Genomic DNA, 26,751 nt, shown 5'->3' with positions numbered 1-26,751 from the left:
CATGGGGGTTTGGGCTTCTCTGAAGCTCCCGTCTCACTTAGCCTGTTGCAGTGGTAGGACTTAGCAATTCGTTGGAGGCTCTGTTTATTCAGTTCCTCTCTCAAATAGTTTGCCACTTTTCAAGGCCTCAAACAGTGTCTCATTGGGAGAGTCTCCCTCTGGCCACCTGTGCATGGGCATTTCTAAGAGTCTACTTTTGGTTCCTCATTCTCCACACCCTGAGGCATGCATCGCATTACGTGGTCTCTGGACTCTGGATATCTGCACTGTCTCGAATGGCAGCCACTTGCCCTGTGCAGCCTTTGAGCACTGGAAACATAGCAGGTCCAAATCAAAATGTCCTTGATTATAAAGAATTAGGACCCCACCTCCCGAAAATAAAGTATCTCAATGTTTTTTTTTATTATTGATTTCATGTTGGAACAAGAATAGACTGAATTAAATAAAATGTGTCATTAAAATTAATTTCACCTTTTTCCTTTTACTCTTTTAATGTGGCTCCCAGAAAACCCCAAATTACACGTATCTTGCTTTTTTTTTTTTTTTTTCTATTGGGCAGCACTGATCTAGGCACAGATTTTTTAAAAAATCTCATCCAACCTACTTGTCCTCCAACCTGATACTTCCGGGCATTATAACTTAAATTTCTCTTTCACCAACTTAATTAGAGAAGATGAAATGGCTTATCTGCCTTTCCCCATCTTTCCCTACACTTCCTTGGCACCACCGGGCCACAGTATCATGGGAGTGACATCAGAAATAATTCATGGTTTTTCAGTCCCACGTTTGAATGCTGACTCTGCCATTTAGTGGTTGTTTGGCCAAGGACAAGTCCAGTTTCTAAGCCCTGTCTTCTCTCTTGTAAAATAGACACAGATATGTCTTCTCGCAAGGTTATTGAGAGGATTAAATGTGATTACGAAAAGCACGCCATGGCCCTGTGCCCAACACATACTATTGCCTTTATGCTTAATCTTCTGCCAAACCCAGCAATTGTTTCTTTTCGGACTGCCTTCCAAATACCAAATATATCCCATTCCTTCATTTCCTAGACCGTGAAAACAGACTCACTTTTGGATTCTTGCCTGAATTACTTGTAGGCTCGAGGGACTCCTAGCTGGCACCTTCTGGTCCTTAATCTTGATGCCCCTACCCTACCTGTCCCAGAACTGCTCAGCTGTTCCAAGATCATCTTTATTGTCAGGGAGATATTTTTAAGCCTGTGTCAGACTCTGAAACAAGCCTTACAAAGTGACTTCTCTTTCTTTTGCTTTCCCCTAAAGCAGATGACAGTGGTTTAGATGTTGAATTGACCATTCTGCTCCCTCTTGGATTGTGTGTGTGTGTGTGTGTGTGTGAGTGGTGGGTTTGTGTGTGGGGGTGGGGGTAGGGTGTGTGTGGGAGGGTGTGTTTTGTAAGTCACCCGATGTTCATTTCAAGGCGACAGTCAGTTCAGTGGGACCCATACATAAATGTTCATAGTCAAAGATACAGGGAAGAAAGTTTCATGCTTTTCTTATATATGTCAGCGGCTCCTTCCAACTTCTGAGAAAATCTCTTTGGGGAAAAATCCTGGGAGATTAGGTTGCCCATGACCATGGAATTACAAATAGCTCTAGCTGCAGTTCACTTTGAACGCTTCCCACCCTGTGGGACCATTCCCTGCCCCCTCCCCTCCTCAGTGTACTGGATTCTTCTCTCACTTGCCTTTCCCTTGCTGTAGCCCAGAGGGGAGGAGGGCTTTTTCCTTGGTGTCGTTTCTAGGATTTCAAGGGGAAACTTGTAGTGTAAAAGTCCTAATTTGTTTGTAGTTAGGGATCATAAAAGATGTCATGTTTTTCTACAGTTTCAAAGGTCCTGCAAAGAGCCTTTATTCCACTTTGAAATATTTCAGGTGACTTTTTATTCTGTCTCTATGTATCGCCTTCTTGGCTAAAGACTACCCTTAGAACCCCAGAGAGTGGTACAGTAGACCACACAGCGGAACATGAGAAGCACCTGGGAAGCATTAAAAGGCCATGCACAGTCCTGCCCCAGACCAATAAAAGGATTCTCTTCGATTTGCCCAAGAGATCCTGATTTTCACCATCTGGCTTTGAACAACACTGAGACGTATGGTCCCTCCCAGTGAATATAGGCTTCTTCCTCAATGAATGGTTCGTGCTGTATCATAATGGCTATCCTGCCAAGAGAAAATACCTTTTGATCTTTATTTCCCTGATGACCAAGATCACCTGGTTCCATTGTGTGTGGGGTACCCTCGTGTTTTTATTGGGGGGGGGGCAGGTTTTGTAAGCCCTGAGTAGGGATTCAAGAAGCATGCTGACTTCTGCATCTTACAGCAGGGTTCACCACTCACATTATTCATGTCCACCATCAAGTGCTTTCTAGCTGAAGGGACTACAGGTTTCAGAGTAACTGCTGTAGCACGTACAGCAGTGATGTGCTCCGTGTTACTGATGTTTTGTGTAAGATGCACAACTGCTCTTAGTGGGTATTTCTGAGGCCGCAGTTGATTGACACCACCTTGGGGATCAAGGAGATTCCTGACTGGTCCCCGATTCCAGTTGCCATTCGGAATTGGAATCACCCAGAAAAACAGCCAGTTCAGGTCTGCAGTAATTCTCCATTAAATAAGTAAAACAAAACAAAAGTCAGAAAAATATATCACCACTATGAAAAGATTTGTAATGGCTTTACCAAGAAGATAGAACATTTTTTATGTGACGGTTTGCCAACTTGATTGATAAGTTGTAAGGATCTAGACATGAGAGGTGGGCCTTACTAGGACTCTTGCCCAGGGCCCTGCACATTTAAACAACAGACCTGGTTATATCTGATTTAAAAATCTTAGGCCCCCATTATTAACATCATTGGTAACAACAAAATCTAGATAGCTAAGTCATTTGTCATAAGGAATTAAGATTGGTACCAGTGGCATGGCCTCTTTAAAGTCTCCCACTGTTGCCCCTGAAATATCTCTCTAGACACCTGTGTGTGTGTGTGTGTGTGTGTGTGTGTGTGTGTGTGATGTAAAAGCAGCATCCTGTTCAGGGCATCTGGGAGGCTCAGTCGGTTAAGCGTCCGGCTCAGTGTCAACTCAGGTTTTGGATCTCAGGGTCATGAGTTCAAGCCCTGAACTGGGCTCCACGCTGGGCGCAGAGCCTATTTGAGACAAAACCAAAACATTCTGTGCTTTAAAAGAAGACACGTGTCTGAATCCAAAGTTAGGTCCGTTTCATCCTTTACCACCATCTCGAACAAAGCCAGCACTACTAGCGGCTGTACTGACGGTTATTCACACATGGGATTTTTAAAACGGGCAAGTGGGCTGTTAGGGTAATGAGTGAAGCCTCTAGGGCGGTCATAAGGCAGGGCTCTTGACTGAAAGAGCTGGTCAGCCAGTGACCTAGAGGTGAAAGAGAAGGTCTTGTATTACAGTCCCCTGAGCCATCCGATCTGACTGCTTGACAGAGCTTTTGTGTATTTTAAACACAGTACATGAGTTAACTCCCACATAAGTGGATTATGCTGGATTGATCGCCCCTAAACAGCGGCGAGTCAGGAAGCACGCTGGCGTACGTAGGTAATTGCAAAACTCAAGACGCTGGGCTTTCAGCTTTGCAGTCAACACCCATGGCCACCCAAGGGCTGTGTGTATTTGGAGCTTTAGGACAGAGATGCCAAACGTGTGTGCCTTTGTCAGCAGAGATCCAACTCTTGGCGTGACTTCACTCTCTGCTGCGTGAGCCATTAAGGCATGGTACGTGGGGAGCTGCCCTGGGAGGGAAGTTGGATGAGCTTACACTCAAGGGATTGGTGCACATGCTCGCAGGGTGACTGCGCGCACTTGTCTGGAGTTCCCTGTCATTGTGCGAGGCCAGACCGGGAGGTGTTCTGTAATCCTGGGTAGGGCTGGGGATTCTGTGCCGTGATTCTGTGACTTCACGGTTCCAGTTTCATGTGACAGGCCCTAGACACGGGTCCAGTCCTGTTGGCACACAAGCCTGCATTTTAGGATCCCAACAAAAATGTCCCAAAACATTAATGCATCCTTCTTGCCACACAGTTCACTGAGTTGTCTTGCAGAATTATTGCAGGGGGCTTTTGATTATAACCTACTCTTTAGATCGGCATGAGTTATAATGCAGCATCTGTGGGGGCAATTGGTGTCCGGACTCTTGGTTTCAGCTCAGGTTGTGAGCTGGTGAGATTGAGCCCTTATGGGGCTTCGCACTCCATGTGTAATCTGGTTAAAACTGTCTCTTCCTCTCCCTCTGTCCCTCCCCGCTGTGCTGCTTTCTCTCTCGCTCTCTCTCAAATAAATAAATCTTACAATGCGATGTCTATCTCTCTCTCTATATATATATTTAATCACAGAACAGATTATTGGGGAAGTAGAAGTCATCCTGAGATGTGAACTCTCAGATGGAAGGAAGGCACATACCCTTGCTGCTTTGAAAACGCCCATGGAAATGCATAAAATGAGGACAAGCTAACCTAATGGTGAACAGTCCTGATTGCTAAGATGGGTTGATCTTTTAAAAAAGAAAATTAGTTTATGGGGGGGAGGGGAGTTGAAAAGGAGGTAAAGCACCTGGCAAATGAAAAATGGAAAGTTTCTCCAGGGTAATCGGGGCAATTTTCCTCTTCTCTGTCTCTTCTTGTCATCTTACAATATTGCTTTTCCAAAATTGCTCCTCCTCAGTTATATAGGCAAAGAATAAATGAAACCAGCTTCAAAAAGGTTTTTTTTTTTTTTTTAAATGATGAAACTGGACTTTTCTCTTCTGTACTGAAAAGCCAGAAACTTACACTATGCTACTGGTGGATTCAGCAAACTTCCCTTTGCCCCTTGGGAAAAAGCAGACCTCACTTTTAGAGTAATTTAACTCATCAAGTCTTGTCTTATAGAGGACTTCAGAGAAAAATGTACCCATGCTAGAGCCTGTAGTTTTCCCTGTCCTGTTCTTCCATCCACTGGATTTCTTCTGTGCTCCCCAACGGCCAGGGCGGATACTGGCCAACCAAAGTCCTTGCTCTTCTGTGGTTGACGTGGGGAGCACGGAGGACAGACGATGAGTAAACAGTCAGTTAATGGTATTTGAGTTAGGACCAAGTGAAGTAGTAAGAATAACACGGAGAATAAATACGCCCACTTTGGGATAGAGTTTGCTCTTGTATTAAGCCAAAAGATCATTTTATTCCTACCTATTTGCTCATCTAAACTTTCCAAGACAAAATCTGGTCGACGTGCTAGTGCAGATTTAGAAGCAGACTTTTGCCACTTGGGTGTAACACCTCAGGTCACCTTGCTGGGGGTACGGACCCCAATACTGTTCCTGATCCGTTTTCTTGTAATTTTTGTATTCGTTGGTCACGGAAGTGATCCTTGGTTTTGATCAAAAGAGTTAAAAAATAAATAAATGTGGGCAGAAGCCCCTTGGTGGCAGATAACGAAGCAGGCTGATCCCGTGGCCAGCTCCCGACTCAAGCTGGGACCAGGGTGAAGGCCACGTGCCGGCCTGGGCCTCCCGATGGCCGAGCCGTGCGGGCGGAGAGGAGCACTGGATGTCCAGCGTGAAGCAGGTCAGGGCTGGACTGCAGGTTGTTTTCTCGATCTTTCTAAACTTCTCCCTTGCCAGGAGCTCTGCCTCATTTTCAGTAGAAACACTGTCCCAGGAGAGCTCTTTCTTCCTCAGTCTCTGTCCTGTATTTTTCGTGCTTAGCGTTGTGCCTGCTGCCGAGTAGACTTTTAGAAGTTGGCTTGGTACGTGAATTAGTTCTTGGGTAAAATACTGTGCATGGGGGCCAGGTCCTCAAAACAGTGGAAGGCAAGTAATGAGTAATGGTGTTCCAAGGCTAGGCTGGGCTCATTACGTGTATTTCTTACCTAACGTGCCGCTGATATTAGAGGTGGGGACTGTCATTTACCCTCGCGCACAGCTAAAAACACCACCACTCTGAGACGGGGTAGGAGTCCCACTTCCACTCCAGTCCAGGCCCTCTGTGGTTTCGTCTTCTCTAGTTGTGCTTCTCAACCCTGGGGTCAGGTGAGAATCTGTAGGAGCCCAAAGCAGGCCACCAACCTGGACCTCCCCACCTGCTGGTTTCATTGGTCTAGAGCAGGGCACAGAGTATTCTCATGTTTCTCATGGCCAGCTACATAGTCCTCCTTACCACCTTCTGGAACTATGTTCTAAAGGTGGTCGTGAGCCAAGAAGGCTGTTTATCCACAATAAGTTCAAGGCACTTGTTTCTTAAGGTGGCCTTCACCTAGTTCTTTAGGTGCTAGGCTAATGTTGAGGACCTAATGGTAGGCCTCATCTGATTGGAGCGGCAAAGAAGTACCTGCTTTTTTCTTCGAGGCAGAGCCCAGAAGGGGATTTCCTAGTCTAGTTACCTGAAGGGAAGGAGTCAAGACAAGGGAATCAATCAACCAGGCAACAACCCAGATACCAGTGAACCAGATGAACGGAGGGGGACACCTGTCTTCCCTGAACGTTTTCCTCCACCAGAGACAAAAGATCCCTGGGCCACACCCACCGTTGGCATGACCAGCAGGTCAGGATCCGAGGCGAGTCTGTGGTCTCCATTAGAATCAGGCCATCCACCTGACGCTCAGAGTTTGGGCAAAGGTCTGCAGAGGAGGGTGTAGGAGAGAAACGTGTCAACATCCCCAGCAGGGTGGGTGCACGGTGGCTTGACAAGAGACAGGTCATTAAAGTGAGACTTTTCTGTCTGATTCTGGCTTGATTCCTGTCACTTGGGACAATAGTACTGACGGGACTCCTTTTGATGTATCATAATGAAGAGTGTCATTGAGCAATGCGAAGGTCATTTTTACTCTGTGTTTTTTATTGTATTTTCATGTTGCCCCTCATCATACAAGAAAGTACTTTATAATAATAAACTCTATGTTCTGTTTACTTGTTTAAAAAGTTAATTTATAGGTAATTCATAGAAGATTCTGGTAATCTTTCACAAAGTTAATAATGTAAAATATACACTTCCCTTTATTGTGTCTTTTTTTTTTTTAAAGATCCACTTTTTTTTTTTTTAAAGATTTTATTTATTTATTTGACAGAGAGAAATCACAAGTAGATGGAGAGGCAGGCAGAGAGAGAGAGAGAGGGAAGCAGGCTCCCTGCTGAGCAGAGAGCCCGATGCGGGACTCGATCCCAGGACCCTGAGATCATGACCTGAGCCGAAGGCAGCGGCTTAACCCACTGAGCCCACAATTCCATTAAAAGGACTTAGAATTGACAGTGTTATTTCACACAACCCAGCTCGTGGATCTCATGTGACTTTGGCTCCTCAAATCGTGTAGTTTCTTCAAAACAAAACCAACTGTAGCTTCTGTCAGCCGCATAACCGATTCTGGCGAAGTGCTTCCTATGAGACCTACTTTATCGCAAACGAGGACCAAAACTGAAACATTTTAGGCAAATTTCCAAAAGACTGAACTGCACTTTTGGTCATGGAGAGAGTTGTGTGGGCAGCAGTATTACACCCCACAGTGGTGTTCTCCTCTCTGCCATGTAATTGTGGCTAGCCTCTTCCCAGGCCTCCATGATCCACTCTAAAAAGAGACGTGAAATCTCTTTGTATCAGAAGGGAAGACACTGTGAGGTGTCCATGCTGTGTGTGTTTGTGGCTGCAGTAAAACAATGCAAATTATTCTCAAGTTGGGGGAATCTTCTGTATTAAGCCATTGCAGAAAATAAACGTTCCCGTCCACCTTAAATTCCAAACAGAACCATTTATCGTTCAGAAAACCCAAACACATGACATTGTAATTGGCATTTGAATTTTGAGAATTTAAAAAATAATAGTACAGCCAAAAAAGGGGCACCTGGGTGGCTTAGTCATTCAACGTCTGCTTTTGGCTCTCTGCTCGGTGGGAAGCCTGCTTCTCCCTCTCCCACTCCTCTTGCTTGTGTTCCCTCTCTCGCTGTGGCTCTGTCAAATAAATAAATAAAATCTTTTTTTATAAAAATAAATACCTCCCCCAAAATAAATAAATAATAGTAAACCTCAGAAAGTCACACTGAGGGATCCCTGATGGACCCACTGCGCACACAGATGCCCTCTCTGAAAGCTGAGGTATGTTCATAGAAAAATCCAGTTCACAATATCTGCCAGACCATTTGCTCTATTATCATTATGGAAGTAACCCATTAAAATGCCATTTCTTTTCAATAAAAATGCAGGATTTATGTCTTCAACTAGATTGATTTTTCATATTCTTCCTCTGAAAGATTATTCTCAGGATGCCTAGAGATAGAAAGTAGAACAGTTGGGGGCACCTGGGTGGCTCAGTCGGTTAAGTGTCTGACTTCGGCTAAGGTCATGATCTTGGGGTCCTGGGATCAAGCCCTGTGTTGGGCTCTGTGCTCAGTGGGGAGTCTGCTTATCTCTAATAAATCAGATCTTTAAAAAAAAAAAAGCAACAGTTGGTTCCTAAAAACAGTTGGTCCTGGAGAAAGAAGGAACGAAGTGGGAGACGTAGAGGGGTTGAGAAAGGAGTTGTACTTTACAACTGTATACATGTATTCATGTTCCAAAGACAGGCATCCAGAAGCTCCAATCTGGTGGCGATCCCATTTGCAAAAGAATTTTTTTTTTTTTTTTTTTAGTTTTATTTATTTGACAGAGAGAGGGAACACAAGCAAGGGGAGTGGGAGAGGGAGAAGCAGGCTTCCTGCGGTGTGGGGAGCCTGATGTGGGGCTCGATCCCAGTACCCTGGAATCATGACCTGAGCTGAAGGCAGACACTTAAAGGCTGAGCCACCCAGGCGCCCCGCAGAAGAAATTGTTAAAGGGGAAAAAAAAAATCGGTGTCTCCGTCCCCCAGTGATATCAGTTATTTGCTGGGCCATCTGAATCTAATCAAGATCCCGTGTCGGTGGAAATGACACTGTCACTGGGTAATGGCTTCCTGCTGCTACATAAATGCCATGTGTCAGTTTGCTTAGTAATGACATTGCCGCTTATCTTTTTCGGTGGTAACGATTATTTCTACTTCTGCGCTGTTTTTCTTACTGTGTTCCCATATTCAGAAGATAAATTACGACTGTGCATTCCAGTAAGCACCGCTTTCAGACAGCGGCGAACCTTGCCAAGCCAAGGGCTTCGTCACTGGGAGGTGGATCTGAGCGCGCCCAGACTTGCTTTCGTGCTCTGAGCCCGATGTGTTCCAGAACTCCTGCCCAGCTTCATTAGACTTGTCAAGGCTGCTGCCATCCCTCCGAAAATTGATTTTTTTTAAGAAACAGTTTAGGAGGCCCTGAGGGCTTGAGAGCTTACCTAAAAAATGAAAACTCCTCCAGTCTCAAAGCAGTGAGAACAGTCAATAGCAAAGCAGAGAAGAAGGATCTTTTGAGTGTATCCTGCTGATCTGTAATCTGAGGGACCCTAAGGAAGGTTCTTTATCAGCATGTCACCCTTTTGACAAGACATTGCAGAAGGAACAAGACGGCACTGAGGGTGGGATTCGAGAACATTGTAGCACACATTACAACAGACTGGAATAAAGGTTGGAACAACCAAGTGAACCTAGAGAGCCGTGTTGAATATGGATGAAGCTCTGGTCTTCACCATAGCTATGTGTCTGGGCTGGTTACAAACACCAGACAGTGACAGTACAGTTTATATTCCAAGTGCACCTTCTGTGGGGCTCTTAAAGAACCCATTTGTAATCCTTTATGTAGATTTCAGAACTTCACAAAAGCACTTCTAGTCAAATGAGCTCTGGCTTCAGTGTGCTTTGCCCAAAGGACTTTGAAATGGAGCAGCAAGTAAGAGAAGCAGTGGCGTCCAGTGATGACTGTAACTTGTCACCTTTTGTCTAATGATCATCTGAAAAGGAAGAGAAAAAAGAAGAAATTCCTGTTGTTAGCCAGAACATTCACTTCTTTAAAGTTTTGCAGGTTAGGGCTTGGTTCTGAGTTTTGTTGGAAGGGGCAGGGAGAAATTCAGACAGCTAACACCTACTGCTAAGGTGTGTATGGACCGGCTTGGTGCCCAGGGGTAAATTCTTGCACTGTGATAAACCCCAGAAGGGCGGAGATGGTTACACAAGACGCACACCTACAACGGCGCATTGTTGACCGTGGCATAGCCAAAGGCAGGATGCTGTCAGCTCTGTGTTCCCTGTTTCCCAACCACACACACCCAAGAATGTTGTCTTTGAATCAGGAGCTGATAGAAACTTAGTATTTTTCATATGTCATTTTGACGGTGATTAATTTAAGTACTCTTGTGACATAATTTCAGAATCTTAATCTTCTCAGAATAAAAGGTCTACCAGACACATTGTCCATCATGATTTGAGGAAGCAGTTGGAATTTAAAAAAAAAATGGCAGTACGTCTTACGTGTTATTTACAATGTTGATCAACTTTTAAAGCTGTGTAAATGGGACTCTTGCCCAATTTGCAACTTGCTTTCCTTCTGTAGAGGGGTAGCTTGCGGTCCTGGGGCTAGATCTCCTCCCTTTGGCTTTGTCTGTGAAAGCCTAGTTTCTGAACATGCTTTCAAACTTCTAGTCACTCCGAAGTGAGGCAGGGATGGAGAAATTCAGTAATTTTCATTCATCCAACCACCTCCTTACTCTTGAGCACTTGAACTGTTCTCTGTTGCTCCTGTAAGACTTTTGAATGATATCAGCACTGGGTGTGTGTGTGTGTAGAAGCAGGGTGGGGGTGTTACAAAGGACACTAGGTAGATTCACTCACTTTCTTCTGTACATCTTCTGTTCAGTTTTGAAAAAGCCATTTACCTCATTTTTAGGTAAACTGTATTTTTTTCTCATTCTTTCTGTTTCTGTTAAGCACCATGTTAAGTCTCTGGTTTTTCACTTATGGGTACTCAGCAAAATATTGAAGTACTTCATTGTACACTGCTGTTTTGCTGGCCCCCAAGACAAGCAGGCAAAAATTGTCAGGTTCAAAATAGAAACAGCTGGCTTCACCATAGTCCTCTCCTAGTGGCATATAATGAATACAACGCTTTTATTTGATGTGACTACGATGATATGTTTTGAGCCAGCTCCCAGAGTCTGGGACAGTAAAACAGAGGAGATGAGGACATGTTCCTTTCCACAGGCTGTTGTTGCTAACAATCTCAAAGTGCCCCGGAGAGAGTGGCCGTCAGCCCCCCCCAACCCTTCACCCAGACCACAATCCCAGGGGGCGGGGCTGAGTCCATTCTGTTCCTTAGGAGCCTGGTAACCAGACAGACGAATCAGGACCCGTGTCCACGTAGGAGAGCCCTCGGTCAGTCGTGAAGTCTGCTAATATTCAGAAGCCCAGGAGCACAGTCACTCAAAAAAGGGATTAAAATCAGTTGGGTGGGGCAGCTGGGTGGCTCAGTGGGTTTAAAGCCTCTGCCTTCGGCTCAGGTCATGATCCCAGGGTCCTGGGATCGAGCCCTGCATCGGGCTCTGCTCTGCTGAGAGCCTTCTTCCCCCACTCTCTGCCTGCCTCTCTGCCTACTTGTGATCTCTGTCTGTCAAATAAATAAATAAAATCTAAAAATAATAATAATAATAATAATAAAATAAATCAGTGGGAACACATTGGGAAGAGTTTGCTTGTGTAACAAGAAACTAGAAACAGGAATGGCACTGCAAGGTGCATGAAGGCTGGCGGGAGGGGCCAGAGCAGGAAGGGGAAGGGGGGCAGAATGTTCTGGGACAGACAGCCACTGAGGGCTGGGGACAGCATGGAACATGTGGGCTGGCCCTCACTTCACAGGGAAAAGAGCCTGCAGAGCTCGGCACCCCTTGGCGAGTTATCTGATGGCTCTGGCCTCCGTTTCTCCATCAGTTGAAGCAAAATACTACTTTATGGAGTTGTGAGGTATGACTCCAATAATCTATAAAGTTGTTGTTTTAAAGATTTTATTTATTTACTTATTTGACAGAGAGAGAGATCACAAGCAGGCAGAAAGGAGTCAGAGAGAGAGGGTGAAGCGGGCTCCCTGGTGAGCAGAGAGCCCGATGCGGGGCTTGATCCTAGGGCCCTGAGATCATGACCTGAGCAGAAGGCAGAGGCTTAACCCACTGAGCCACCCAAGCGCCCCAGTTTTTAACATTGTGTCTAACAGGCTCAAAAAATGTTAGCTATTATAACTTTTTTCTCTGAAGAGTAATTATTATTGTAGAATGGAAAACATATTCTAGAGTTTCAAATCAAGAGAAAAAAGGAGTGTCAGAAATCCCTCCCAATATAGAACAGACTGTTGGGAGGAGGGCGGGGTGGGCGATGGGGCAGGCTCGTGTGCACCTGTGCACGCGTGCATGCCTGCCCAAATAAAAAGCAACAGCGAACCTAAACAGAAACTGCTTGAGCCCAAAATACCCAAGTGGGCTCCCAGGGGAGGATACTATGATCTGATCCTGGACTGATCTTAGAAAAATAGCTCTAGAAATCATTTTTAAAGCAGCTCAAACCAGAGAATAGGACCACGTGACTGTGAAGGTTTTCTTTCAATTCCAGATGCATAAAAGGATTTCATATACAGTCAGAATTCCGTCTTGGCATAGCCCACCATCGCCGAAGGAAGAAAATCTGTCAGCATCTCCTGAGCCTGTGCCAGGCAGGCTCAGTGCTCTGCCAAGGAGCAGAGTGAGCGCTGGGCGGTCAGGGAGCGGCTCAGAGCTAGGGTCCACAGTCCAGCTGCCGGAGAGTCAGTTCTGGCCTCAGGGCTGAGAAGCTGGCCATGGCAACCCCACAAAACGGAGCTGATAGTGTCCCCCTCACAGGCGTGTTGTGAGCACTCGGTGCTATGACCTGCACAGAGTGAACTCTCAGGAAACGTAGTTCTTCCTGGACATCCATTTATTTGCCTAAGGATTCTTCGGGTTAAGTAGTATCCCGTTTCTCAGATGAGGAAATCAAAATTCATTGATTTGGTCTGAAAGATGATAGAGTCAGGAATCAAACGCAGGTCTATGAGTTTTCGGGCTGAATGTGCTGGGGGCTCCTAAGATACTCCAGAAAGCACCACGCTCAAGCTCTTGGGAATAACAGTGCCCTTATATGCTCCCCGAGCTCCGCACTTTGAGAGAGCTGCTCTGCGCTTGCTGTGTTCCCACTGTCATGTTCCTTCTTGCCTGAAATCCCTTTTCTGAGCCCCTGTGCCCATCTCCTTATACTTCATGATCCCTACAACCCTGCACAGACATTGCCTCCTGCAGGAAGCCTTCCCTGCCTGCCCTGTGCTAGCTAGGTCCCCCTCTGTCCGTCCTTGAGTCCCAATGGGACTTCATTATGCTCATTTGAAAAGGCCTGGCAGAGCACCAGGAACACGATTGGCACTCAGTAAATGCAGAAAGAAAAAGCCTGCTTAACATAAATTCTGGTGGGGGGCACCTGGGTGGCTCAGTGGGTTAAGCCGCTGCCTTCGGCTCAGGTCATGATCTCAGGGTCCTGGGATCGAGTCCCGCATCGGGCTCTCTGCTCAGCGGGGAGCCTGCTTCCTCCTCTCTCTCTCTCTCTCTGCCTGCCTCTCTGCCTACTTGTGATCTCTCTCTGTCAAATAAATAAATAAAATCTTTAAGAAAAAAAAACATAAATTCTGGTGGTTTAAAAAAAATCATATTAATTGTAATAATACATTTTTCAAAGTTAACAGTTAATGTAACTCTCTCAAGTTTAGAAAAAAAATGGTTCTAATCAGAGTCCTAGCTGGGGGCACTCATGAGATTCCTAGGGGATTAGCAGGCCCCTGAGTGGCCCCGAACTCCCCCCTCAGCCGTCAGTAGTCCCAGCAGTGATCGGTTCTCCAAAATTCCGAGTTCCAGAGTTGTTTTACTCTCATAATTCTTCTCATATTTTAGACTTGCCTTTCCTTTTCCCCCGGTTTCTTCAGTTCTATGTATCATTTAAGAAAATGATGCTGCCTCAGGGAACAGTACTGGAAACATTACTTCCCCATAAGTAGACACAATTTGTTTTGTTTGTTCTTACCAAGAAGGTATTTCCCCCCCTTCTCTTAAATTACTTCTGTCCATTTCTATAACAAGCTTTGAATTAATTTGTATCTGTGTTCATGAAATACAGAGGGAATTTCGCACGTGTGAGAACTATAAAGAACTCTTCCTAGAATTGTTCTGTTACAACAACTTGAAGCATATTAAACACTGTTTATGATAGTTCAGGCTTCTAAAACAGTAAGTGGACTGGTGATTTCTTTCTTTTTAAACATTATAATCATACCCAGCTTCACCCCCCCCTTTTTTTTTAAAGAAAAACATTTTTATTATGGAGAGACTATAATATTGAACTTCCAAGGATCTAAATTTCAGCTATCAATTTAGCATGTCTCCTTCCACCGTCTGCCTCCTTTCCCATCACAGCAGCAAAGGGGAAGAGGCGCCCCACTGGTTGCAGGACTGCCTCCTCTCTCCGTGTCTGCTGTCCTGAGTCTGGTTTTCCTGTAGTGACAGCTGTCCACACCCCTCTCATGTGCAGACACACCCCCACACCCTCAAGATTCTGCGGGCACAAACAAACGCACCTTCACCCAGCTCTGTATCCCATTTGCTGTCCTTCTCACGTCTCAAATACTAGGACAAAAACTTGGTTGGGAATGGAACTTGGACCAGTAGACATCAGTTACTAACATAACAGACCAACTTGGAATAGTAGACATAAAGTATGAAGGTCCAAGTGCTTCTGAAAACAAAATTATTCAAAGAAAAACACTCTTCAGATGGGATTCTTTAAAAGTAATGTCCTAATGGGGGGACTAATGGCAGATTGTTTTTCTGTTCTGCTGCTTCTGTGTCCTCTACTCTACACTTTTCCAATTTTCAACATTGAGTGGGTCTTACTTTTATAATTTAAAAATATCTCCCAGATGCTAAAAGGGGTAATTTGTCAGTTGCCTCTGAATCTCTTCCCCAGCAAAATAAATCTGGACCAGAAACTAAATGAGATCTTTTCTTTGAGTCCAAACCATATTTTCCATGGCTTGGAAGCCCAGGAGTGGAGAAAAGGCGTTTCTTGGCAAAGGGAAGCTAAGTGGGTGACAGCCCAACCACCTCCCTCCTGCCCTTTTCTCGCCAGCTTTACCCCTTGGTCTGTGTGTGGCACTTGGTTCTCAGCCCTGGGCCACTGCAGATTTCTCCTACTGCCTCCCTCACTGTATGATCACCATGTGCATTCTGGCTCTGGAGAACAGAAAGGATTAACCCGCTTGCCTCTGGTAAAACAGGGCCCAGTGTCCTATTACGTGCCATGGTGCTTGATGTCACGTGGGTGTTCACCAGGCAGCAGGAGGAGGATGGGGTGTGTGGAGGCTTGGAAGTGTTGGAAACCTCTCCTTAGCTGTAAAGTGACAAATCCCACAGGGGTGTGTCAGAATTAAATTAGGGTCATAGCACATAAGGGAACACAAGAGCAGCAAGGTAAATGGAGTTGGAACCTCATGTGTCATTCCTCTCCCCAGAAATTTTCATGGTCCTAAGAATGCTCACTTTTCCATCCTATTTTATGCCCCTTCACCTTGTACCAACAGTTTGGAAGTAACCTCTGAAGTCTCCGAGTGTTTTGATTGGGTTCCATTAAGTTTAGGGGACCTACTCAGTATACCTGCAATCAGCCCCTGAGTCTCAACTTTTTGTTTCACAGCTATTAAATAGATAGTTTGTCTATAAAGTTGATAATCATCAAATTTTCATGGGATAACATTCAACATTAGCAAACTCCAGTGAACTATGAAAATTATGTATTCCTCAAGGAAAGTTGTTAAGTTGTCGTTTTCTTTGTTGGAAATTGCTCATGAAAAGGCATTGTAAATTAATGGTCAAGGACAGAGGCTTTTGAATCAGACCCAGGTTGTAACTTGAGCCAAGCGACAACCATTCTGGGCTTCAGATTCCTCATCTGTGAAATGAGAATAATATGGCCACCTCATAGGATCATTGTAAAACCAAATGAGATCAAGCCCATAAAACAGCCAGTTCACTCTTTGGCACATAATACAATTCAATAAATAGTAACTAGCATTAGAGTAGTTGGCCTTCATGGGCTTGAACGTGACCTCTGCCCATTACCCCAGGGACAGTATGGTGGGTTCAGGGCCAGCTCTGTGTCTAGCCAGCTGTGCATCCTTGAGCATTACATGTTTGGGACTCCATTTCTCCATTTGTAAAATGGTACGTTGACCTAGGTCATTCTGGAGATCTTTGACTTCTACAAGTTTGGTTGGCAGTTTCAGAAGAGGTGCTCTGACAGTTCAAAGCGACTGAATGACTGAAAACCTCTCAAGTCCATGATGTTGACTCCGTCTTCTTTAGCCTATGCTCATCCTCCTTCGCACTGGTACTCAGCTCAGCTGTTCATCAGACTTACTCGGGGAGATGCCTGGGCCCCAACCCTAAGCGGTAATTACATCAGACTATCTGGCGGTATTTTTAAAAAGCCCCTTGGTGATTCCATGTGCCACCAGGTTTAAGAACCATTGCTGTATGCAGATAACACAGTCAAAAGCAAGGCAGAGGAGAAAGGATGTGGATAAGCCACAAACTGCATCTTCAAGATGTGATTTCAGATTGGTGTTTTCATTCAGTCTCACTTCTAAATTGCTCTTTTCCTTAACATGACTGGAGAGCATAGCCTGACATCAGCCCCCATCAGCCTCAAAACCAAATCCAAACTTCTTGACGTGGCTTATGCAGCCTTTCATGATCTAACTCTATTGCTCAAGCCTCATTTTTCAGGTGGCCTGACTGTGCCCCAGAGGTGAGTAATCACATGCCAGGTTTCTTCTAGCTTCAAGACTTTCTATCTTTCCTGTCCCTCTCCTTTCTTACCTGACCTTACCTGCCACCCTGGCACCTGCCAACTTCTGCTTGTCCTTCAGGTCTCCACTGAACTTTCTCCTTCTCCCATGCCTCCCCAAGTTCAGTTGGGTGCACCCCCTACGTACTCCCATAACCCACTCTACATACCCAGTGACACACTGCACTTGATCTGTGTTCCCAACCCCACAGACTGGAAAATTCCACGAAAGCAAGGAATGTGTGGTTTATTCACCACTGCATTCCCTGTATTTCACATGATCAAGCTCAGTGAATATGGGTAGAATAAATAATTGAATGACTGCACAATAAAGCGAAATTCTTAAAGAACTGAGTCACAGTAAATTAAGGAAGCCAGATCCTATGAATGAATGCACAAGAAAAAATAAATTCTTGATGACAGAGTCACACTAAGGTATATCAGGCCCTATCCCTATCCTCTTTTTCATTTAAAACCATTCTTTAATATCAGAGAGAGGGGGAGCCATAGTGGGGAACCAGACTTAACTTTCCACAAGAAGGAGCTTAATTTCCTTGGAGACTTGATCCTGCATTATTTGTTCCATAAACAATAATCAATAGTGTTAATATTAAAAAGCCAGAGAAATATATTTCAGTATCTTTTAATGCACATTTTTAGTGAAACGTTATAATCTTATTAGTTAATGAAATATTTAGAGATAAAATGACAGGATGTTTGGGGTTTACTATAAAAATTCAACTGGGAGAGAGGGAGCAATAGAACTATCTGTGAAACAAGCTTGGCCAAGAGTTGACAGCTTTTGAAGCTAGATGGACAACTGGGGGTTTATTATATCATTTTTTCTGCCTTGGTCTAACTTTGAAATTGTCCAAAACGTTAAAAAATCAATGTAAAAAATTACAACCGTGGAAGGACGTTTTTCTCAGCATTGCTGTTTGGTTCAGTGAGTGTCAAAAACAAAACAACACACCAAAAACCAAGGCGGCCATACATCATCCGGAGCCAGCTTGGTCTTGGTCAGTTGGAAAACAGGAATGTTCTCCAAGGTTAGTAAACTGTAATCAGTTCCACATCGTTTTCAGGCACCGGAGTTTACAAATCACTGCGGTGTGATTTGTAACTCCATTCATATGTCCCGGAGAAATACGGCCCATGCCGATGTTCCCCCCCTTGTTTGCTTAGCCGAACAATACTTTGCCACGGCGCATTCAGGACAGACCCCAGGACGCCATTTTACGATCCCTGGCACCGCCCTGTCCTTCCGCATTGTTTTCACAGCTCGGAACGTGCTTCCTTTTAAAAAGTAGAAAAAACCAGCAGCTTACCATTGCCCTTCACTACTCCTGACATTTGGTGTCTCAAATATGGGGCCGCCGCCTCCTCGGAGAGGCCCTCCTCCGACGGGAATGTGCCTTGGCGAGGCCCGCGGGCTCTCCTTGCCCAAGCCTTGCCCTTCTCTCCACAGCGTTTTCCCTCTCAGCTCCGACCCAGACCACTCGGCTTGGGCCCGGATGGGGGGGAAGTGCTGCCATCTTGGGGGTCTCTCCCTTCCTGGTCCTCCAGGCACAGCCTCCCGGGCCCGGTGTGAGCTGGAGATGAAGGTTCCGGGAGCGAGGAAGGTTCCGGGTCCACAGCCCCGTGCCTGGTTGTGCACCTCGCTGGGGCTCCTCACCAGTGGGGTGGTCACCAGCCCTCTCTCCTTAGCTTCCGTCCTCTTTCAGCCTGAGCAATTCTGACTGGAGACCCAGCTTTCCCCCAGTGCCTCACCCAGGGACGGAAGCCACCTCCCAGGCCCTCGCTGGGCCTTCCCTCAGACTTCCCTCCAGCTCTTCCCTTGGGCCTCCCCTTTCGGCCGTGTGGGCTGCGAAGGTGCTTCTCATTGCAAGGAGGCCTGGTTTCCCGAATCTGCCAGAGGTGGGGTTTGCTGGGGGCTTTTTCACCCTAAAACCTTTTATTTTATTTTATTTTATTTTAAGATTTTATTTATCTGATAGAGCTCACAAGTAGGCAAAGAGGCAGGCAGAGGGGAGAGGGGGACGCAGGCTCCCTGCTGAGCAGAGAGCCTGATGTGGGTCTCAATCCCAGAACACTGGGACCATGACCTACCTGGGCTGAGGGCATAGGCCTTAACCCACTGAGCCACCCAGGCGCCCCCCTAAAAGCCTTTAAATGGCACGTCTCTCCTACCTCACTGAGGTCTTTCACAAGACACCAAGGCCCAGATAGTTCTAGTGCCTGCTGTCTTCTGAGACGTGCTTCCACAGAAACCGTTGCTCGCGAGCGGGGGACACCTTCTCTTGTTGCCCTGTTTGTGAGCTCGTCATGAGCCCCTTTGCTTTTTCTCATCGACCCTGAGGGAAAGGGCAGTTTTATAAGAGAAACTTTTTTTTTTTTTTTTTTTTTTAAGATTTTACTGACTTCTTTGTGAGAGAGAGAGATCATGAGCCAGGCTGGGGGGGGGGGGGGTGTTGAAGCGGGCTTGCCGCTGAGCAGGGAGCCCAAAGTGGGGCTCCATCCCAGGAAGCAGGGGTCATGACCTGAGCCACCCAGGCATCCAGAAAGACATCATTTTATAAGAGAGACGGAGATACGGAGAAGTCCATTGCCCCAGACCACAGCTAGGACAGGGCCCAGCCAAACTCCCCTCACCACTCAGTCGCTCCCTTACTTGTTGACTGTAGAGATTCACCAGTCACTCATGCTGTACTAGAGCGCATCCAGGGCTAGATTTTGAAATTGAGCTTCCAAGAAAATAAGCATAGGACTTACTTGAGAATAAAATACTTGATTTTCATCTCGTGACTAAAGTGACTTGCAGTCACCGGTACTCATATATAACAGGCCACAGAAGTCATCGATACACACGCTTGGATTTCATGGCAAAGCTCTTGCTAAACAAACAGAAGACAGAAAGTAAAAACTCTAGATCAGAAGCTTTCCTTTGATAGTGGCAATTCTTTTCATTCCATTCGTTGTAGGGAGGCCCCTTTAAGATCAAACAGACTGTGCACAAATCCTCCAATGCTACTTAACTAGTTGGGCAAGTTACTCATCCTTTTGAGCCTGTTTCTTCATCTTTAAAAAGGAGGATAATGGATCCTTTACATCTGTGAAGTGCTGAGGATAGGGCATGTTGTCTGGACAGCACTTAGTAAGTAGAACTCCCTTTTCTTCCCCTGTCCACCGTAAGTTTATCATGTTAACAATGAAGAGTAAAATGTCTCAGTAATAAGCAAACAAGTCTCGTTCTTTCCCATCCTACACCAAACTGTGCTGGAAACACTATAAATAAGTGACTGAGTGTGTTTTAGTTTCACTGCTTCTTTCTGTAGCCTGTTTGATTGATGTGTTAATGGGAAATGAATGACAAGGTTGCTTGCGGTGAAGGAGTCCTAGGGTGGTTGGGAGCCACACCCTGGATAAAACTGGAAGGAAGGAATTGTGAATCACCCTCCATTCATGGAAAGTTGGATGAAAACATCAGTTGAGAAAAATACTGAGTTTTAGAAAGATGACCTGACTGTCATGATCTCGGGGACCTGGGATCAAGCCCAGCATCTGGCTCTCTGCTCAGCAGGGAGCTTGCTTCCCCCTCTCTCTCTGCCTACTTGTGATCTTTCTCTCTCTCTCTCTCTCTGTAAAAAAAAGAAATATGACCTGACTATAATTAGTTGCTCTCTTCTTTGCACTTACTACCTTTAGGTAGGACATGAGTTTTCTAATTATCCTTGAAAAATTTTTATTGAAACAAATTCCCAAGCTTTTCTTTTGGGGGAAGGAGGGAAAACAGCTTCTCTGTTTGTCGGTTGGTTTGTAGTATTTTAGAAGGGGTAACCTCTGTCACATTTCAACATGTGATTTCAAAATTGTCTTCAAAGCAATAAAATGATGTTCCAAATGAGAGATAGACTGTGTGAGTTCCAAAAAAGCTTTTCATGAAAAAATAGAGCCATTTGCCCACCTACACTGTTAGTGAAAAGTGCAATGCACCTTTTGGTCAAGGAAGTGATTTTTAGTGTGTCATTTCTATTTTCTGATCTACAGTATTTGTTGTCAGCCGGCTGTCTACTTGTTTATGGTACAATGTGAGTACTTTGTATTAACTGGATATATACTGAAATATGTAGGTTCAGCTCTTCTTAAAGGGATAAATAATAATGAATGAATGCAGAATGCTTTAACTGTAGTACATTGTTCAACTGTTAACTCTATAAATGGTAAAAACATAACGTGGATTCCTGTTTTTAAAAATGACCCGTAGCCACTCGTGTTCCAGTACTAGAACATATTTTGGGGGTGGTCAAGTATTTATTTTTTTATAATGATGCCTGGCTGTGACAGATGGTTTTTGCTGAGACCTAAGAAACTAGACTGTATATTGTTAACGGAAAAACATATTCTCTTAGACGAGTGATATTTTCAATGATTCCTTTCTATAATTAAATATAGATGTTAGCATATAGGCATTGATTTATTTTTGGAAAGTTTGTGATTCATGGGTGGGGAAAGCTCAGAAAACAGATTTCTTAAAAACTAAATTGCTTTCTCTGTAGAATCTGTTAAAAAGACACTTTGAGGCAATAACATTTTTTTTTTTTTTTTTAAAGTAGCGGAGAAGTTGGTTTTAAGTAACCCAGGGGAAAGGGTTGTCCATCACAGTGACAGCATTTAGCCATAATCACCATGTCAGGGACATTTTCTTTACAGGTTCCAGACAGTGAATGAAAGGATTTGCTTGAAAAAGCCTGAGACTATTTTGAATTGTCTGGTCCTGAAATATTTATCAAGCAAGTATCAGTACTTCTCCAAGAAGCGTAACTATGTACCAGGTGGTGTTTCCTGACCGCCATCTTTGAAACTGCTGCCTTTGACTGTGACACAGAGCCGTAGTGCTTAGTTTTAGCAGCCAGTCGTTTCTAATTGTTTTCACTGTTCCCTCTTTTCTATCACAGAATCGGAAGACTTTTTGATGGTACAGAGCCCATTGTTTTGGACAGTCTCAAACAGCATTATTTCATTGACAGAGATGGACAGATGTTCAGATATATCTTGAATTTTCTACGAACATCAAAACTCCTCATTCCTGATGATTTCAAGGTGAGGGATTCACGTTAAATTACCAATAGCATTAAATATGTGATTTGTTTTGATGCGCTCCCCCCAAGACATTTCAAGCTCTACATTTTTAATGTATTACCAACTCCCACGGCATCAGAGGTCGCTGACATGGTTGCACTGTCTTCCTGAAATAGAGGATATGGTCCTTAATGTTTTATGTGACCAGATGAGGACTGATTTTATTTTAAGACTGAATTATAATTTATCTGAGCACAGTGAAAATAAGTTGATGAAATCCAAAGCTTACTCCTGCTAAGTCTTAGTAAGGTAGGAAATACAAGGAGACCTCCTTAGCTTAATAGACTTATTCTCCCAGCTATTTAAAGCAAGTATTCCACTTGACAGTAAAATTTTAGATTGTTCCCTTTGAAGTTAGTAACAAAGGTTAGACAAGAGGAACAAATAGAAAGTGTTAATATTAGAAGGAAATATACACAAATGTAATTTTTGCAGCTGTTAATATTCTTTAAGTAGATCCTAAAGAACCAACTAAATACTGTTAGAACTAATGAAGAACTCATTAAGGCATCTATGTTCAGGATCAATATATCACAATCAATAGCTTTCCTACAGAATAGCAAGAGCCAATCATAAGATGTAATAGAAAGATATATCACTCATAGTAACAACAAAGTTTATAATATCTAGGAACAAACCTAACAAGAAATGGGCAAAGTCTGGTTAAGAAAAGTGCAGATCTCTACCTAAAATATAAAAGAGAAGTTGTATACTTAAGGGAAATTCTGTGTTCTGGGATGGGAAGCCTCCATATTTTTAAGATGTCACCTGTCTCCAGATGATAAATTCAGAACACACCCATTTAAGTCGCAGGTTTTTTTAAAATGAAATTTGATCCATTTATAAAGTGTATGTAGAAGAAACAGAGCTTAAGAATAGCTAAATAAATAATTATGGATGATAATATTGGTGGTCATGGCAGGCTGTGGCAGATGTATCCTACCAGACATCAGAACATACTAGAGAGCTAGAGTAATTAAAAAATGTCAGGGTCTGGAGACAGATGTGTGTATAAAGAAATTTGGTATATTGAAAAGGTGGTAATTCAATCAGTGGGAAAACAAAGGAATAATGAGTAATTGGCACTGAGATAGTTAGCACAGAGATATTTGGAAAAAGTGTAAAGCCAAAGCCATATCTCATGTCAAATTCACAGATACTTCAGAAATAAACATAAAAATTAAAACTGTAAAAAATACCAGAAAAAAATAAAGGAACTTCTGAAAGCATAATTTTGAAGCAGAGAGGGCCTACCCAAGGAAGACTTAATACCCAAAACATAGCCTTTAAAAAAAAAAGTAGAATTAAAGACACCACATATAAAAAAATAAAAAATAATACATAAATAAACCACATACAAATAAAAGACATGTGTTAGACTACAAGAAATATTTACTATAAAAGATTAATATCATTAATAAGAGAGGTTCCTAAAATTTATAAGAAACCTATAGACAATCCAACGGAGAACATTTTTAGATAGAAACAAATCTCCCAAAGAAAAAAAATAGAAATTGCCTACAAACATTGGAAAAGATAATTTAATCTCTGTAGACTCAAAGAAACAAAAATTGAGATACCCCTTTTTATTTATTGGATTGGCAAAAATGTAAAAAATTATTAATATACAGTGTTGGGGATATACATTGTGGTTGGGAATAAAAATTTTTGGAGGGCAGTTCAACAGTTCTTAAGTTTTCAACCATACATACTCTTTGATCGAGCAGTTTGGAGTCTGTTAGTTTATTTTCTAGAAATAGTTGCATAAATATGCAAAGATACATGTATGTGTGATGTTTATTTTGGTCATATTATTTGTAATAGCAAAAACTTGATACAACCAAAAAAAATGTTCAGCAATGGCACATACTCACCAACAGCTCTGTTATCTGATGTGGGGTGGGGGGTGGGGGAATCGCCAAGATTTTTGTCATTCAGTGAAACTACTAAGTTTCAAAAGATGCATAGCCCAATTCGTGTTTATGTAAAAATATGTGTGCGTAAATACACAAAAAAGATCCAGAAGATTAGATCCCAAATAGTAGGGCCTCGGGAGGGCCTCCGTCCATCCTCTCCTTCAGGATTTTGAGCCGTGGGGCACCTGCCAAGTATACATTTGGTGAGGAAATGGGAGAGAAAGAGTCAGAACTGCAGCTAGCCCGCGGGGGCACTTCCGGCAGCCGTGAAATCAGCCTGAGGCAGCACGTGACCCCACGGCTCCCCCACCAGGGCCGGCTCCCCCCACCAGGGGCCTCCCAGAGTGCGCCTGTGCCGGTGCTGAGTGCCATTCCGGCTTTAAAGACAGACGAAGTTGGTTTGTGCAACACGGCTCCTTATGAAAGCAAGCTACTTTATCAGTGCTGATCTCTTCCAATTCCGGAAGGAAAACATACTGGGAGTCTGTTTCTCAGATGGCACCATCCTGGAGGGTTTTCAGGGGTAATTTTGAATGTGTCTTTTTTTTTTTTTTTCCCCCTTTCTGTGCCGACTTTTGAACCTCTTTCCTGCCTTCCCTTCATGCCACCTCACTCACTGGCGAGCATCTCACGCAGAGGCCAAAGGGAGGTTTCCCACCTGCAGCCCCCAGTGGAAGCCTGGGGACACACCTGCGCAGACACAAGCAGAGAGAGCTGGCCGGGGGTAGGTGCGGGCCTCACAGCAGACGCAGGTGGAGCAGAGAGCTGGGAAGGAACTCAGCACTGCTTCTAGAAAGCAGGCTCTGGCCCCACATGGAGACAGAAAGTGGGGCTGAGTTCTGCACTGGACACAGGGCGTGAGGGGAGGGAGGAGAGCAGGGGGCCTGCTGTACGGGGGCTCGGACTCAGCAGTGGCCCCCGCCAGTAATGAGACCTGGCGCCTCGAATGTCAGGTGTTCGCCAATCAGGTCTAGGCTTCTGGCGTCGGAGAGCAAGGAAGCAAGTAGAAAAGGAAGGGCTGAAAGTGTCATATGGCAACAGTCGGGGGGCCAGCGTGTTCTTGATCACTTCTGTGTTCCTAGAAGGAATGCAGTGGACTTGGGGGAAGGGGTGAAGGAAGGACATTTCACTTTTAGTTTTGTGTGAGGGTGATTGCATTTCCAAATGGCCACTCAGAATCTCTATGTGGAGAGTTCATTGGCTCCTCAAGCTGCCCTGTCATAAGCTGGCCGTGTCCGACTCCCCCCCCCCCCCCGCCCCCGCTACCACTGTGAGACCTGCTCCCTTTCTTTGTGTCCCGTCTCTGTAAAACATGTCGGAATCCACCTGCCTGCTCTAGGCAGGGACCTGGAAGTCATTCTGCACTTTGTCCCCGTCTTCACCCCCCCAAACACAGTCCATCAGTGAGCCAGTCTGTACTACTTTCCAGAAACTTCTCGAGTCAGTTCCTTCTTCTCATCCCTCCTCCCTATCCAAAGCTCAGCTCTCTGGATGACTTGGAGTAGCGTCCTCACCGATTGCCCTCTCCCACCGTTTCCCCCTCGCGTCTTCTCTCCATGTTGAGACCGGGAGACATTTCCTCATCAGACTTTTTATTTCAAGACCATTGTAGACTCTCATGTAGTATAAGAAGAAATAGTAGATCTTATGTTATGCAGTTCCCACCAGTAGTAACAGCTTGCAAAATGATGTACAATGGCACAACTAGGATGTTGACCTTGATACAGTCAAAGCACAGAACATTTCCGTCATGGCAGGGATCCCTCCCGTTACCCTTTTATAGCCACACCCTTCTCCCTCTCCCCCTCCTCTGCCATCTTCCACCCCATCCCTCACCAAGGGACACTTTCTGAAAAAAGTAGAGTTATCATGACTTGCTCCTGCTTGTAACTCTACAGAGGCGTCCCATTCATTTTTCATGGAGCAAAGCGGCATATCCTTGCCAGAACCCACAAGACCCAGAATACTCCAGCCCGTGTTCTCTACCCGCACCCCCCGCACCCAGCTCTTACCTACACATATGCCCTACAGGAATTTCCTTAGTTCCACAAGGATGCCTTGTTCTTGCCCCCTTCAAAGAGACCATTCTGTCTGCCGAATGCCCTTTTCCTGGCCGCCTTTATGTTATCCGGGCTCATTGTATTCATCACTAAGCCATCCCTGCCTGGTCCAGCTTAGGTTTGCCTATACCCTGCGATTCTCCCCGTGCTCACACATGTGCATTTGTGATTATTTGTCTTCACTGTCTGGCTCTGTGTACCCAACTATAAGTTATACACGCTTTTGGCTACAGGAGTTCGAATAGCCAATCAGCAGTGCCTTAAACTAATGGAGATTTGTTTTTTTCTCACATAAGAAATCAGAGGTCCATGGTTTTGACAGTGGTGTCTTCTCAGTGGCGTCATAGGGACGAGGACTCTGTCTTTTTGTTTTACCATCTTCAGTGTTGATATTTTGGCCTCACACTTGTCACCTCAAGGTCATAAGGTGCCTGCCGCAGCTCCAGGCATCACATCCTCATTCCAGGCAGGAAAATGGGCCAAAAGCCTTTTTAACTCACAAAATTTCTGTCCTTGTCAGAAGATTCCCCAGTAGACTTTCCCTTTATCGGTCAGTGGCTAGAGTTGAGCCTCCCTAACAGGCAGAGGAGGCTGAGAAAGGGGTGTTTTTCTTTTTTAGCTTTTGTAGTCAGAGAAATGAGCAAAGGCTAGGGGCTGGGAATAGACTGTCCCACTAGCTCAGCCCTGGCACATAGGAAGCACGTGAAAGTTTATGACATGAGTGAATGAATGCACGGATGGATACATAAACAAATGACATGAGACCCACATTCAGACCAAATTTGGTTCCTACCCCATACCTGCTCATATAATTTCTTACATCCAAACTCTGGAGATCTTATAT

General features: G+C 44.6%; 1 protein-coding gene across 4 annotated transcripts in view; it reads left to right on the top strand.

Annotated features, from left to right (window-relative positions):
* Window positions 1-26,751, top strand: part of KCTD1 (potassium channel tetramerization domain containing 1) — a 182,867-nt gene that overhangs the window by 134,817 nt on the left and 21,299 nt on the right. For all 4 annotated transcript variants that reach the window (XM_059409392.1, XM_059409394.1, XM_059409393.1 and 1 more), the window contains exon 3: window positions 21,748-21,892. In XM_059409392.1, coding sequence (XP_059265375.1) covers window positions 21,748-21,892 — 145 coding nt within the window. The remainder of the gene's footprint in view (window positions 1-21,747; window positions 21,893-26,751) is intronic.

This window comes from Mustela nigripes, chromosome 8 (genome assembly GCF_022355385.1).
Source record: "Mustela nigripes isolate SB6536 chromosome 8, MUSNIG.SB6536, whole genome shotgun sequence".
NCBI lineage: Eukaryota > Metazoa > Chordata > Mammalia > Carnivora > Mustelidae > Mustela > Mustela nigripes.
The sequence above is the reverse complement of the archived record's forward strand: the minus strand, read 5'-3'. Positions and strand labels throughout refer to the sequence as shown.